The sequence below is a fragment of the Chaetodon auriga genome, chromosome 12, assembly GCF_051107435.1.
Source record: "Chaetodon auriga isolate fChaAug3 chromosome 12, fChaAug3.hap1, whole genome shotgun sequence".
Taxonomy (NCBI): domain Eukaryota; kingdom Metazoa; phylum Chordata; class Actinopteri; order Chaetodontiformes; family Chaetodontidae; genus Chaetodon; species Chaetodon auriga.
Window position 1 is genome coordinate 20,231,079 of NC_135085.1, and position 13,054 is coordinate 20,244,132.

Here is a 13,054-nt window from a genome sequence, read left to right on the forward strand (position 1 = left end):
ATTAGCCACACCTGCACCGTGCGTTTCTGAATATTTACCTCAAGATACTAAATATCTGTTGAGCTTGTGCTTGTCATTTCTGCATTGTGATAAAACACATAAACAATGACAAATTTTCCAAAATGTGGTTTGCGTTTGTGCGAGAGTGGCTGCCATCGCAATGTTAAACCCGTCTTTCATCGATACACAGAGAAAACCAAACCAAGGGGAGGACTCTATAGCTACCACCTGTGCTTCCATTCTTTGTTCCAGTCATCTTTAACCATTAATTATTTTCAGACCTCAGGAGCCCTGCTGTCCAAAAAAAAAAAAAAAAATCTAAAGACTCCTTGAGGAAACTCCTCAAATCTGGAAAACATTTAATTTTGGCTATTGAAGCTTTATATTAACCATTGGCCCATGTAGACGCTATTCAGACTCTTCTCGCATTCTTAGGCTTTCAGGAAACGTCTGAACAGCTCCACCCCACCGCTTAATTTGCATTTAATGTGTTGCATTTAGTTTACTGCCTCTGCTGCTGCTCCATGCTCGTATAAGCTTATTTCTTTAAACGAAAGTTGTGGCAATTTCCTTCATTTGTTGCTCCTTTGAATCTTTGTCCTTAACCTTGAGAAACGTGTTTGGGAGTATCTGTCTGGGATGCTGCACTGTGTCCTGTAATTAGGCAGCACTGGGCTGTAGAGATGCTCCGCTTGATGCTGCTCAGATCTCTTCCAAAGCACAGGGGGCGGGTCCCGAGACAACTTTCCCGACTGGTGATTTGATGAACGGAGGATTTTCCAGTGTCAGTATCTTACAGTCGGTTCAGGTTCAGTGTTAGGGCGTTTGTCCAGCCTCCTGACGGTGCGCAACTCTCGGGGAAAAGAGTGGTGTGCGCTTTTTTCATGAGAGCCCTGTACCATCAGTCTGAGAACTGGGCTTAAGGGGGAGCGGATCTGAAGGGCCCAGTCTGGCTGTGAGAGGCATCTTCATACTTTCACACATGGCGCTGTAGTGTAAGCACAATTTTGTGGATAGTCGAAGGGACCGAATTTTTATTAGAAGTCGCCCGTTTTCTGAACAGTCCCGGGCGCTTACCATGGAGATGCAAAAGTGGACAACCAGGTGGAAAACGAAAAGGTGGCTATGGGATTCAACGCTTACCGCTGCGGTCTCGTTACTTTTAATTCTACAAGCTGCCGATGTCAGAGCAGGTAAGAGGCTGCATCTGCCTAGACTCCTGGGGAGAGGGCATCCCGGACAGCCTGAGTGCGTCCTATAGGCTGGCGACCTGCCCAGTGGTGACAGTAGGCTTAGCTGGTAGCCAGCGACTGGCCATCAGCTTCAGTTTAGCAGATCGCTGCCTAGCAAAGTCACCATAACTCAGGTTACCAAACTTTTTATTTCCTCAGTAGACTTTTCCACCGTATCCAACAGAACAGGTGATACATTATCAGTGTTTTATATTCCTTGCGATTTATCTTATCATGATGACGGACGGTCGTTGTTTTTTAAAGTTTATTGTTGGGTGACACCAAATTAAGCATTATCATCATGTGACTGCACCTGTATCCAAATTTCCAGTATCTTTTAAAGGGCCACATTAACGTGTCGGTTCTATGTCACAGTTTAGTTGATGGCTTTGATCTGAAGCTCGCCTTAAACTTTAACTACATAGACTACTTACCTAGTGCCCAAATTCATTATGGATAAGTTTTATTCTTGGCACAAACACACGGAGATGCTGCTCTCTCTCACCTTCCTCAAAGGCAAAGTCTGCCATCCAGGTGTGGTCACAGAGGGGAGACTGACAGTTTCTTCAACACAAATACTCCGGTGGTCCGCGTAAAAAGCGGCTTGAAAATTACCAGTGAGCAATGATCACACTTATTTGCGGGGAATATATTGTTGTAATTTACACTCTCCTGTTTAATTTTGGAAGCCAGTGTTATAACAGAAAAACATTCTTTCTGCGTTTGGGTTCCACTTCACCACTTCGGATTTTACGCATAACTTTTACGCACGACTTTTGGCGACACGCATATAGTACATTAAGCCTTTTCCACAGTATAACTAAAATAAGCGCTTAATATTTAAATCGAATTCACAAAAGCCATAAAAGTGGTGTCTTATTTTGTGTAATATGCTGTCAGCTGCTTTACTGATGTCACAATCACGCAGCTGTCAACACAGTTTACTCGAACACACTGAGCACTTTAAACGTCTAGATTTTGTGATGAATGTTCCGAGAGTTTATAGATATACGCTGGGCTCAACATTGTGGAATTCTGGGACTGAAATTCATATTCTGGCCTGAAGGATCACCATCTTTCCACATTATCCGGGCTCCCACTAAGTCCAAGAAGGGGCGTTGATGGAAAAAAGAAAAAAAAATGTGGAGTATTTTCTTTGCTTTAAAAGCACATATGTGGGTCACATTAACTTCTCCTTTATTTTCCTTTGTCTGTGAAGTCAAAGAGACGTCCAAAGTGTTCTGTGGCTTCAGCAAAAATGAATTTGTGTGTGTCAGAGCTGTGTGTCTGTTTGGATGCATGTTGCCTTTTTAATATCTGTCATTTTGACATCAGATCTGCTATTATGCAGCTTTTTAAATGCTTGACTTATTGTATCCGACCCATAATATTGACATAAATGAAGTTCTTTAAAATGTTTTAGATTTTGTTTAACTTCAATCAAATTTTAATCAGACGCTTGTATACAACAGTTGGTCAGTTGTGTAATGTACTGCATTTCCTGTCTTAAGTCCCGCCCGGCTTTCAACCATAATTTTTACTGTAAATCCAGTGATACATGAAGAAATCATTCAACAGAGGGCAAATTGCAGAGAACTCCCCAGAAATGAAAAGATCATGAAAGCAAATACCACAGCGGCATGATTGCCCATTGCCCATCTTTCTTCACTCTGACTGATATTTAAACTAACCATAATTGCATGATGTGCTAGCAAACATTTACAGGCTTTCCAATGTACTTTAATTGCTGCCTTTGCTGCCAGCTCTCAGTAGATGGCAGTGACACAGAAAAGATGCTGCTGCACCACCGCAGGGCCACAGACACATTAAGTCAGAATGTCACAGACTTAAAAGTTAATCACAAGTCTAAACTTAAACATCAAGATGTATGGCTCTGATGAGTTACGAGCCACGGAGTGCTGGAAATGTCTCCTGTTCAGCTGAAAATGGTATTTTAATGCATGAGGGGTCTCCTGGTGAGATTGCTTGAATGATTTTAACGGGTTTCTCGTGTCACGACGTGCTTCACGGCCTCAAGGAAGATCGCACTCCTTTGTCATGTTAGTAGCTTGTTAACATTGCAGATAGTATATCACAAGTCCCTGACAGCAGTCAGGAAGATATGTCATTAAAAATCAGAGAGACTGACAAATTACCCCTCAGACAAGACTGTGGCTAGACGGGTACCTTTAGCACGAGAGAGCCATCTTCTCTCTCTTGTGGTTTTCATCCTTATCATTAGAATATGGTTCATTTCTTTTTAAAGGTAAAAGGATGGGAGTCTTCTTTTCAAGTTGTGTTGAGGGTGTAGCGTGCTGGCTCGAGCTATAGCACGAACGAAACGCTTTTAAGAGGCTGTACCTATTCATTTGGGGTCTTTAATGGTTTTGGGATATTGCCTGTTTTTCAGGGCTTCTGTGAAGCGATGGTTGTGGAAGGAGAGGGGCTGAAGAGTCTGGGATGCGGGTGGGTGGGTGTGGGGAGGCGGGTGGGGGGGTTCCTGGCCAATTCAGCACATCTGGAATATATGAGGCCTTGAGGTATGCAGTAATGCAGAAAGGCATTCTGAAACTCACAAAGAGACCTTTAGTCCAAGCTTTCTTTAAAAAACAGTAGCTCTGTACTTGGGACAATATTCAGAAGAGCCACAGACTATTTTCTTTTTTATGAGGCATTTGGTGTGAGGTTTAAAACTTGGCGTTCGGTACCTCACATTTGTATTTTATTCTGTCTCTGTTCGAGTCAGAAGTCAGTCAGTTAAGGACAAAACGAACCCCACGTCTGTTGAATTACTCAGTGCGCAGTGTCAGTCGTAAAGCCTTTTTACTCCATCTCTCCCTCAGCTGATAAAAGTCACTGTGGGACTGAATTTAATGGAAATAAAATATTGATAATAAAAAAAAAAAAAACATTCTGCTCTTGCTTCCGTCCGTCCCGCCTTTGCAACCTGCTTGACGGTTAAACTCTTAACTATTTAGATTCATGAACTGTGGCTTCAAATGATCTGGACCCGTATCAGCAGAAGTGACCTCAGGCCTTTCCATCACTTCAGAGTCGATCTGCGCGCCTTCAAATGAGCTTAAACTTGAGACACGGCCGCTGAGCATGTGCTCGAATCAGGCGGGTTTGATTCACCACTCAGGCTGTTATTTTTCTGGTCACAGGAGAAGTAGCTACAGGGATGGGGCCTGCTCAGTTTAGTCTCATGTATGTTTTAGTTGGGGGTGTACAGGGAGTGGTGCCAGTGCATAATGGGTTCAGCATGTGAACTCATAGCTCCACCCATCAGACCCCCTTCTGATCACTAAAAGCCAACAGGAACTGCACAATCAGCACTTCCTGGCTTCACATGCCACATGACTTAGAAAAACAGAAAGTGTCAACAGGAGTATATTTTTATTATAAAACTCCTGGAGCTTTCATTATAAATTGATGCTGAAATGTTTAGCTGAGAGCCACGATGGAAAAGTGTGATGAAAGTCCAGATTCACACAATTTAGGTCCACATTTTGTTTGATGCTGGCAGTAAAACGGTTTTGTAACACTATTCCTTTACGTTATATTGCTTTAAGTAAAATCCTCACCACCCATATTTGCTCTGTTGGTTCATCTGTATCTCTTGACCAAACTCTCTTCCTGGTTCGCACAGTTTCACGAAAGATTATAAGGCAGATGAGGAGATTTCCTCTGTTGTGAATTTCAAGAAAGCCGTCTGTCTGATCCCTTTAAATAATTTTCCCACAATGGTTTCAAGCTGTTATCAAACACATGGAGCTCTTTTTTTTTCAGGGAAGGGAGATTTCGCATTAAGCCTGTTATCTGCCATTCCTTAAAGGCTTTATCTTCCCAGCTGAACATTCAGACATTGTTTATCATTGCTGGGCCTTTGTAGAGGATGACACATCCTGCCTCTTGACTCACTGAAAAGACAAATGAGTGGTGTGATGTCTGGACAGGGCTGTGCTGGTTTTTTTTGCTGCTGTGGTTTTGGGAACAGTTAAACAAGTAGCATTTAATACTTGGGTTGCACTGAGTTTGGTTTGGAGGCAGATTTAACTGTTATTCCTTTTATTTTCTGCGTTGGACCTCTGTCAGGTTTTAATACTCACTTCTTAGTTGTAGATTTTTTCATCAGGCTAATATATACTGCAGTATTAATGTGCGGCCTTAAAGTCTTTGTATTCACTTCAGCGTATTAACAGCGCAACAGCTCAGAAATGTTATTACATGTGGCGAACGTCATTAAATTAGAAGACAGCAAATGTTGCAACAGTTATGGCGAGAAAGTGTTTGATCCTTCATTTTTTGTAAATGCCAGCATATTATTAGCAATTAAAACTTTAATTTAGAGTCCCCTCACAAACATGGATAGGACATAATAAATCAGGATTTTACTCATGACTGCTTATGTAAAGCGAGATTATGACTTTTAAAAGACGACGCATCGCATTGAAAAGTTGATCTCCGGGGTTTCGCTGCTGCAGCCTCATTTGATCTGGTATGAGCGGAAGCTTAGCGTGGCAAATGTTAGCAAACACTTGAAGATAGCAATGTCGAAATACTGTATGTATTTCTATATGTGTGTTTTATAATGAATGTCCTGAGTCCTTAAGGTGATGCCACCAAGTACAGACACGTAATAACCTCTGTAAGAGTTACACAGTCACAGTCACATTTACACTTTTCTCACCAATAAATCTGTATCGCAGTGCCCAAAAAGCCCATGAAGACTTGAATTAATCAGCTGCTCTTACTGCACATTTTTAAGTCAGTGCAACCTCAGGCAGACATGCGTTAAAGCACTGCGCTGTACGTCAACACTGCTGTTTATACATTAGCCTTAAAGCAGACCGTATTAGGCTTTCCCATAATCACCTTACAACTGATGATGTGCCTCTGGGAGGGAGAGATGGGAGTTTAACAGAAAAACAGTTAGACAATCGCAGGAGAGAGAAGAAATGAGAAACAGTGTTTATGGCTGCTCTGCACAGTAGTTTCACCCCTGAGCTCCAGGTCCATTGATAGAAAAGAGTCTAGTAGTGTTGAGAAGCTTGTAAAGCTGCCCCCCTCTGCGCTCTCCTTACGCCTAAGACCCAGTGATCAACAGCAATGAGTTTTATCAGCCCATAGATGCCGTGGCTTTTGGCTGTGGGGGTAACAGTGGAGGCGAGGAGGGGGCCAATTATGTCTGCTGAATGGTTCCTAACATTTTTACTGCTCCTCTGCCAAGGTAGCTCATAAACGAACAACTGCTTGAACTGACAGTTTTGGCCAACAGTCCCTGAAAAAGGCAAGGGGTGTAATGTTGACTTATCATCAAAATGACAGGCCCTATTAGATCTTCAGTTAACTGCTGAAATATGGTTATAGTGTCCTGCAAAATCCATGAAGTTTTTACAACATGTACGCTAATAGTATGTTGTAATAAAGAGCATGTTCTTCTATAATCTCATACATCATCTTGATTGTTATATTCATTTGATTGTTTTATGTTTTTATTATTTTTATTTATTTCATATTTTTAAAGCTTTTGGAGTGTCCCACCCAAAATGTTCCGTATATGGGGAATGCTGACTCAGCACTTTGGAGCTTTGGAGCTCACAAATAACTTATTTCTGTGCAGATGTTCTGACATTTTGCTTTCAGGTATCACCGGCTAATGTCATCAATTCTTCGTTCTGCCTCCACAGCGGATCCAGTCGATGTACTGAAGGTTCTAGACTTCCAGAGCTCTCCTGAAGGAGTACGGAAAACAACGGGCTTCTGCACAGTCCGGAGAGGATCCAAGCCTGACGTCGCTTACCGAGTGGGAAAGAATGCTCAGATCAGCGCTCCAACCAAACAGCTCTTCCCAGGTAACCTCACTGCATCCCTCCCACAGATTACAAGCATTCGTGCTGAAGCTGAACCAGGCAGCTTCGCCGAAATTTTTTGAGGGACGAATTTCATGAAATTAAAGGATCTCAGAGTGGAAGTTGTTATCATATTTAGTTTTGTTTTTGCTTTCAAAAGCAGCTTTTACTCAGGAACACATACACAGTCTCATTGTAAAATGGCCTGACCAGCGTTTAAATGGGACTGAGAGTCTACAGCCATGCTAGCAGCTTTGTGAGGCTGTACTTAGCCTCAGCAGGGCTTTAAGCTAAATGCTAATGTTGGCTTGCTAACATGACGACGTTAACATGCTGTTAAACAGGTGTAATGTTGACACTGTTCATCTTAGTTTAGCATTTTAGCATGCTATCATTTGCTGTGTTGGACACAAATGTAGAGCAATGCCTCCTGCGTGGCTCAAAAATTTTCTGCCTACCCAAACAAACACATGTTTAGAAGAAAATGTAACTGCTGCTTTTTTTTTGTCTTGAACCACTTAATGGCAAAATAAAAACATCTTTAACATATTTCAATTTCACAATGAAATAGCAAATGTACTGAGTGTCTGTAATGAAACCCTTCACTGCAGACACCTGTCTTCTAAAATGCTGTGCAGACTTTTAGCAATCGTTCTCCAGAAGATGCCCATGAATGCGTTGGTGTTCTTCAGTAGGCCCCAGCTGAGCCCATAGGGGATGAGAGTCACTCAACACACGGCATATTGAATATCAAGTAAACATATGACTCAAGTAAAAAGAGCAACACCAGATTTTTTGTTATTTGATATTTCAGGGCAACCCACGATTTATTGCAACAAATCAATGGGAGGAATATTTCTTTTGATGTTTTGTGGACTGATCTTGTCAATAAAGTATCTGTCTTCGAGTTTGATTGCTGGCAGACTGCAGTGTGCTGTATTTGGCTCATGCACTGAAATCTAGCAGGGTTTTCATACTGAACGTTGTCTGACTCAAAGCCTGCCGCCCGGCTGTGTGTTAGGAATAAAGTCATATTTATTTTACTAGGAAGGAGTCCACTCAGAGAAACACAAAAACCAAGACTGTATAACCATTTGGTTTGCTGCTTTCTTACACTAATTATTACTTATCAGCTAATCTGAAGGTTGAATAATGAACTGTAGAAGACCTATGTCATTACTGATAGTAGCAGAAAACCAATGTTGACTTACATAAATTTAATATTTGCCAGTTCTTTCCAGTCTTGCTAGTTGCTTTCCTTGCAGCTGAAATTGCTGTATTTAAGCACAAATGCATTGCGTTATGATATACCGTATATCAATAAAGTTCACATCCACTGGGGGCCTGTTAATTTTTTATTGCTGGGGCAAAGTGTAGAAATAGACCCCAGTTGCTTACTTACTCAAAACTAACTTGGCAAGAAAGTGTGTGGAAATTTATTAGGAGCTGAGTGCTGTTAAATAAATTGTCCCAGTCTGTGCAGTACGTGGGATTTTTCTTTTTTTTTTCTTTTTTAATTTGGCTTGATTTCAAAGAACAAAAAAACTGTTCAAAATCGTGTGATGCATTAGAGCTAAATTTCTGTGATTTTTGGCTTAAACTGCCTGCACACCTGACACTTTCAGCAACGGAAATTTGAAGAATATAATGAAGCTTGAGAGGTGAGACTTTGGAGGTGCCATGGAAGCAAAGTGTCAAAATGTCCTCAGTCAGACTAACTGGACTTTTTATTTGATCAGGATTAGTTATTTTTTCATTGAACCGAGCTATTATGGTTTTAAAAATATGACATTTGTTTGAGTATTTACAGCTCTTGTAAAATTAATGTGGCTACATCACCACTGTTGAGTCCTTTCAGGGAGTGCCAAGGTCTCTTTCAGCTTCTTTAATAAACGCTGTTCCAGCTCCTGTTGTCTAGACAGTCTGTTTAAAGTGAGGAGAGAAAGTTAGACAGCTAATAAACTTGCCATTATTCAATTAACTCATTACAATACAATTGCCCTTTTATTGACATCAGGAGTAGATAGGCATGTAAAAGATAGGGCTTAAGGGGAATGGAGTCTATGTTCTTTTTCCTCTTTATATTCAATGCAAATTATTCTCAAAGACCAATTAAAAGCTCCTTTTTCAAGGCTGTAGCTCCATAGTTAGAAAGGAACGTTACATTGAATGTAAAGGAAGAGTTCGACATTTTTGGGAGGGTTGGGTGAAAAGACCGAAATCACTCTCACAGTATCTCTACGTTAAACGCTAAGCTGCTGCCACCAGCCGGTGACCTTAGCTTAGCATAAAGAGGTCCACAAGTAAAAGCATCCATCTACCAAAACCTCTAAAGTGACTAATTAACATCTTCTTTGTTTAATCTGTACAAAAAGTTCACTGGCTGCTGGCGGTAGCTTCATATTCGCTGTGCAGACAAGAGACTGGTATCAATCTTCTCATCTAACTTTCAGCAAGAATAAGCATTTTTACCGAACTGTCAAACTATTCCTTTAACAATAAACCATTTCTACAACATCCTCAGAAATGAAGAAAAAATTCCTGACCCAGCGTTCCCACAAGAGTTCTTTAATTGAATTTAATTGAAAATACTGTGGTTATACTGGGCAGCTCCCATGTGTGTAATTGCATGAATCTGAAGCAGAGCAATGCTGTAAAACCTCTGACAAAAATGTGTATTTACCCAGATTTTGTAACTACATATCCATTGGTTTTGACTAACATACCAACCTACATGCCTGCTGCTTATTCCACCTTCAGGGGGAGTTTTCCCAGAAGATTTCTCCATCCTGTTTACCATCAAGCCCAAGGCCGGCCTCCAGTCCTTCCTGCTGTCCGTGTACAACCAGCAAGGCATCCAGCAGCTCGGCGTGGAGGTGGGCCGTGGCCCCGTCTTCCTGTATGAGGACCAGCATGGCAAGCCTGCCCCGGAGGAGTACCCCCTGTTCCGCTCCATCAACCTTGCTGACGGCAAGTAAGTGACTGAAAGCTGCTCAAGAGGGTTTGAACACGTTGGAGGTCAGATGTGGGTGGTAGGTTTTTGCCTCCCCTCATTGTTTGCTTTTCTGTGCCCCATTTTCAGTGTTGAATTGAAAATCTGTTGTGAAGCTGCTGTGATTGGCTCATAAGCAAAGCACTTTATCTAAAATTATGGGTTATATTTTACGCTAAACAAAACCAATCTGCTTGACATATTTTCTCAAGCACTCAGAACATGCTTGACTCTTTAATCCTGGTAAACTGACACACAGCTCTGACGATTTATTATCATCTTGTGTTTGTTCAGTCATTGTGCCATATGGAACAAGTCAGACAGCAATGGCAAATAAATGGCTGCCAGCAATCTGATGACAGCCTTTTCTTTTCCACATTATTTACAGCAGTGGTATACTGATATGCAGTAATGAGCAGGACATTCATAAATTGCATAGCAGTCCAATGACGCTGATACAAATCATTGTTACAAGTTGTCATCAAACATTTGCGCAAATGCTCACAGAAATGCCCTGAAATGATTCCATGCATGGTTGTTTGTCTGTAATGAATTATATGAGGGGAAAAAAATTACACTGTAAATATACAGTACAATCATTACTTTCATTTGCAATTTTGCTATATATGTACTTTGCAGTAGTGTGTAGTTTAAACATTTTGACACAGCTGAAATGCACTATTTCCAAATTCCAAGCAGACGAATAAAGCTGCCTCTGTGTTTATGAACTACGGCAAGCAAGTGATTTATCAAATTTTTATATTATTTTTAAATTCACTGGGTTTGCTGAGGCTTTTTCTGAAGCTCTCTGACATACTGTATCACCAAATCTAAGTACTGTTTATTTACCCATGTACTCAAAGGCATGAACTCGTAGACATTCGAAGGAAAAAGCCCTTACTTGCTTTTGTGCCGAGAGTTAAAAGGGAAAGTTCAAACCACTCACATGTCTAAACTATAAATATGAAGCAGTCAATTAGCTTAGCATAAAGTCTGGACACACAGTGGAAACTGCTGGCTGACTTTCATGAGTTTATGCTATTGCTAGGCAGATTTTAGCACTTTCTGGAAGAGCCAGGCTAGCTGTTTCCCCTCTTTCCAGTCTTAAAAGTAGGCTAAGCTAGGCTAATCGGCTGCTATCCATCTACCAGCCACTGATGGATAAATGTTCAAATTCATCAGCCACTCAGTAGTAAGTCATTATGTTGTATGTGAAATCTAACAACCACTTTCATGTTTTACCAGCATTTGGCTGGTGGCTACTAAAAATGTCAAAGTCTTCCGTTAACCATAGACTGAGGCAGTTGTCTTGAAAGGACAGGAAGTGGCAGAGCTGACCTCCTTCTTTGCTTCCTTGTTGAACAGATGGCATCGTGTAGCTCTCAGTGTGGAGAAGAAGAGCGTCACCATCATTGTGGACTGTAAGAAGAAGCTGACCAGGCCGCTTGGCAGAAGCGACCAGGCTATCATCAACACAGAAGGCATCACTGTCTTTGGCACCAGAATCCTGGATGAGGAAGTCTTTGAGGTAAGGCGGCCATGTTGAATCCTGGATTAGGCCAGCTGAGTTATGACGAGTATGATGTGAATTGGGTTAAAGGAATTGTTTTGGAAGACTGACTTTTTTGTCTAGAGTGAGATGAAAAGGACGCCACTCACATTTTTGTGTTTTAGGTTTAAAGCTAGCAGAGCCAGGAGACGATTAGCTTGGGTTAGCATAAAGATTAGCAGCCTCACTGTGCCCGGCCATGGCCGCCAAGGAATTTCCCATAAAACCATTTTTAAATTTTTGTTTGTGTGCAGACTAAACATATGAGATGCAACGTGATAATTAGTGAGCTTTTAACGTGTTGGTGGGCATATTTTTGAGCTTTGAAGAGAACCATGCTCACTTTTTGCCAAACTTCATGCTGAGATACTGACTTCTGACACTAAAATGTGTGTCTGATTCTGCTTCAAGATGTCCAACCATTGTTTCCATTATCTGCACGAGTGTCTTTCACAAATATAATGCAGATATTCAGCACCGGATTGAAGTAATTGTGTTTTCAGGCAGTTACAGTAATTCCCCTGGTCTGCTTAAATATGGATATAATTGAAAGCACATTGTGAAATCTTATTTTCAGTGAGCCTACTTTACCATTGTGAAAAGGGACAACTTTAGTGTAATGTCTAATACTTTAAGTCCAAATGCTTTAAGGCCAGACATTTTATTTGTCTTTCATTAACTTGTGCATACAGTAAATGGAGAATTTTATTGGCCAGAACAACAATATTGGCTTTGTGTACTTGGTAAGAGCCATGAGCAATGTGGAAAGGCTACTTGCACAGTGTGTTGTTCAAAGTCCTTTTTTCTTCTCAACACTGGTTTTTATTTGTTTGAATAGTTACTTAATAAAAGAAAGGCTAATGTCTAATAGGCTTCAGTTGTTCATATTGGACAGTATGCTATTTGGGATGTATGATTTTTGGAGCTAGTTGTGAATTGATACCATATTGTTCCCTCAATGACTTCGACTATCAGAGCACAGAATCATAATTCATGGTTCAGTGTATGGTTATTGAGCTGGCGATTATGAGATGGAGGCTACCAGGTTTAGCGCAGGTAGCTGTTAGCTGAGTGGAAAATGTGGGCTGAATGCTAGCTCCAAAGACAATAGCCTCTCTTTGTTGTCTGCATGTGGAATGCTGGCTAAGTAGAACAGTCTGTAAAATGTTTGCCTCCAGGTCAGAGATGACTTTCCACAGAAAATGGGATCCCACTCTTCTGCAATGACAGGTTTTTGGCATTGCTGGATATAGAGAGTAAAACGTATACACATTTTTAGGTCATGATAAGAAGGGTCAATATAAATTACAGAAATATTTTTGTACATGTGGCATTTACAATGAGTACAAATACTCGCTTAGTTTTATAACATGACCAACAGTGAAGAACATAAGAGTGAATGCGCAGTCATTAGAGTTGGGATTGTAAT

General features: G+C 41.0%; 1 protein-coding gene across 2 annotated transcripts in view; it reads left to right on the top strand.

Annotated features, from left to right (window-relative positions):
- The first annotated feature begins 827 nt into the window (after positions 1–827).
- LOC143329777 (collagen alpha-1(XI) chain-like) overlaps positions 828–13,054 on the top strand; it is an 83,719-nt gene continuing 71,492 nt past the window's right edge. For both annotated transcript variants that reach the window (XM_076745825.1, XM_076745826.1), the window contains exons 1-4: positions 828–1,193; positions 6,923–7,087; positions 9,845–10,058; positions 11,442–11,604. In XM_076745825.1, the coding sequence (XP_076601940.1) occupies positions 1,079–1,193; positions 6,923–7,087; positions 9,845–10,058; positions 11,442–11,604 (657 nt within the window). In that variant the 5' untranslated portion in view covers positions 828–1,078. The remainder of the gene's footprint in view (positions 1,194–6,922; positions 7,088–9,844; positions 10,059–11,441; positions 11,605–13,054) is intronic.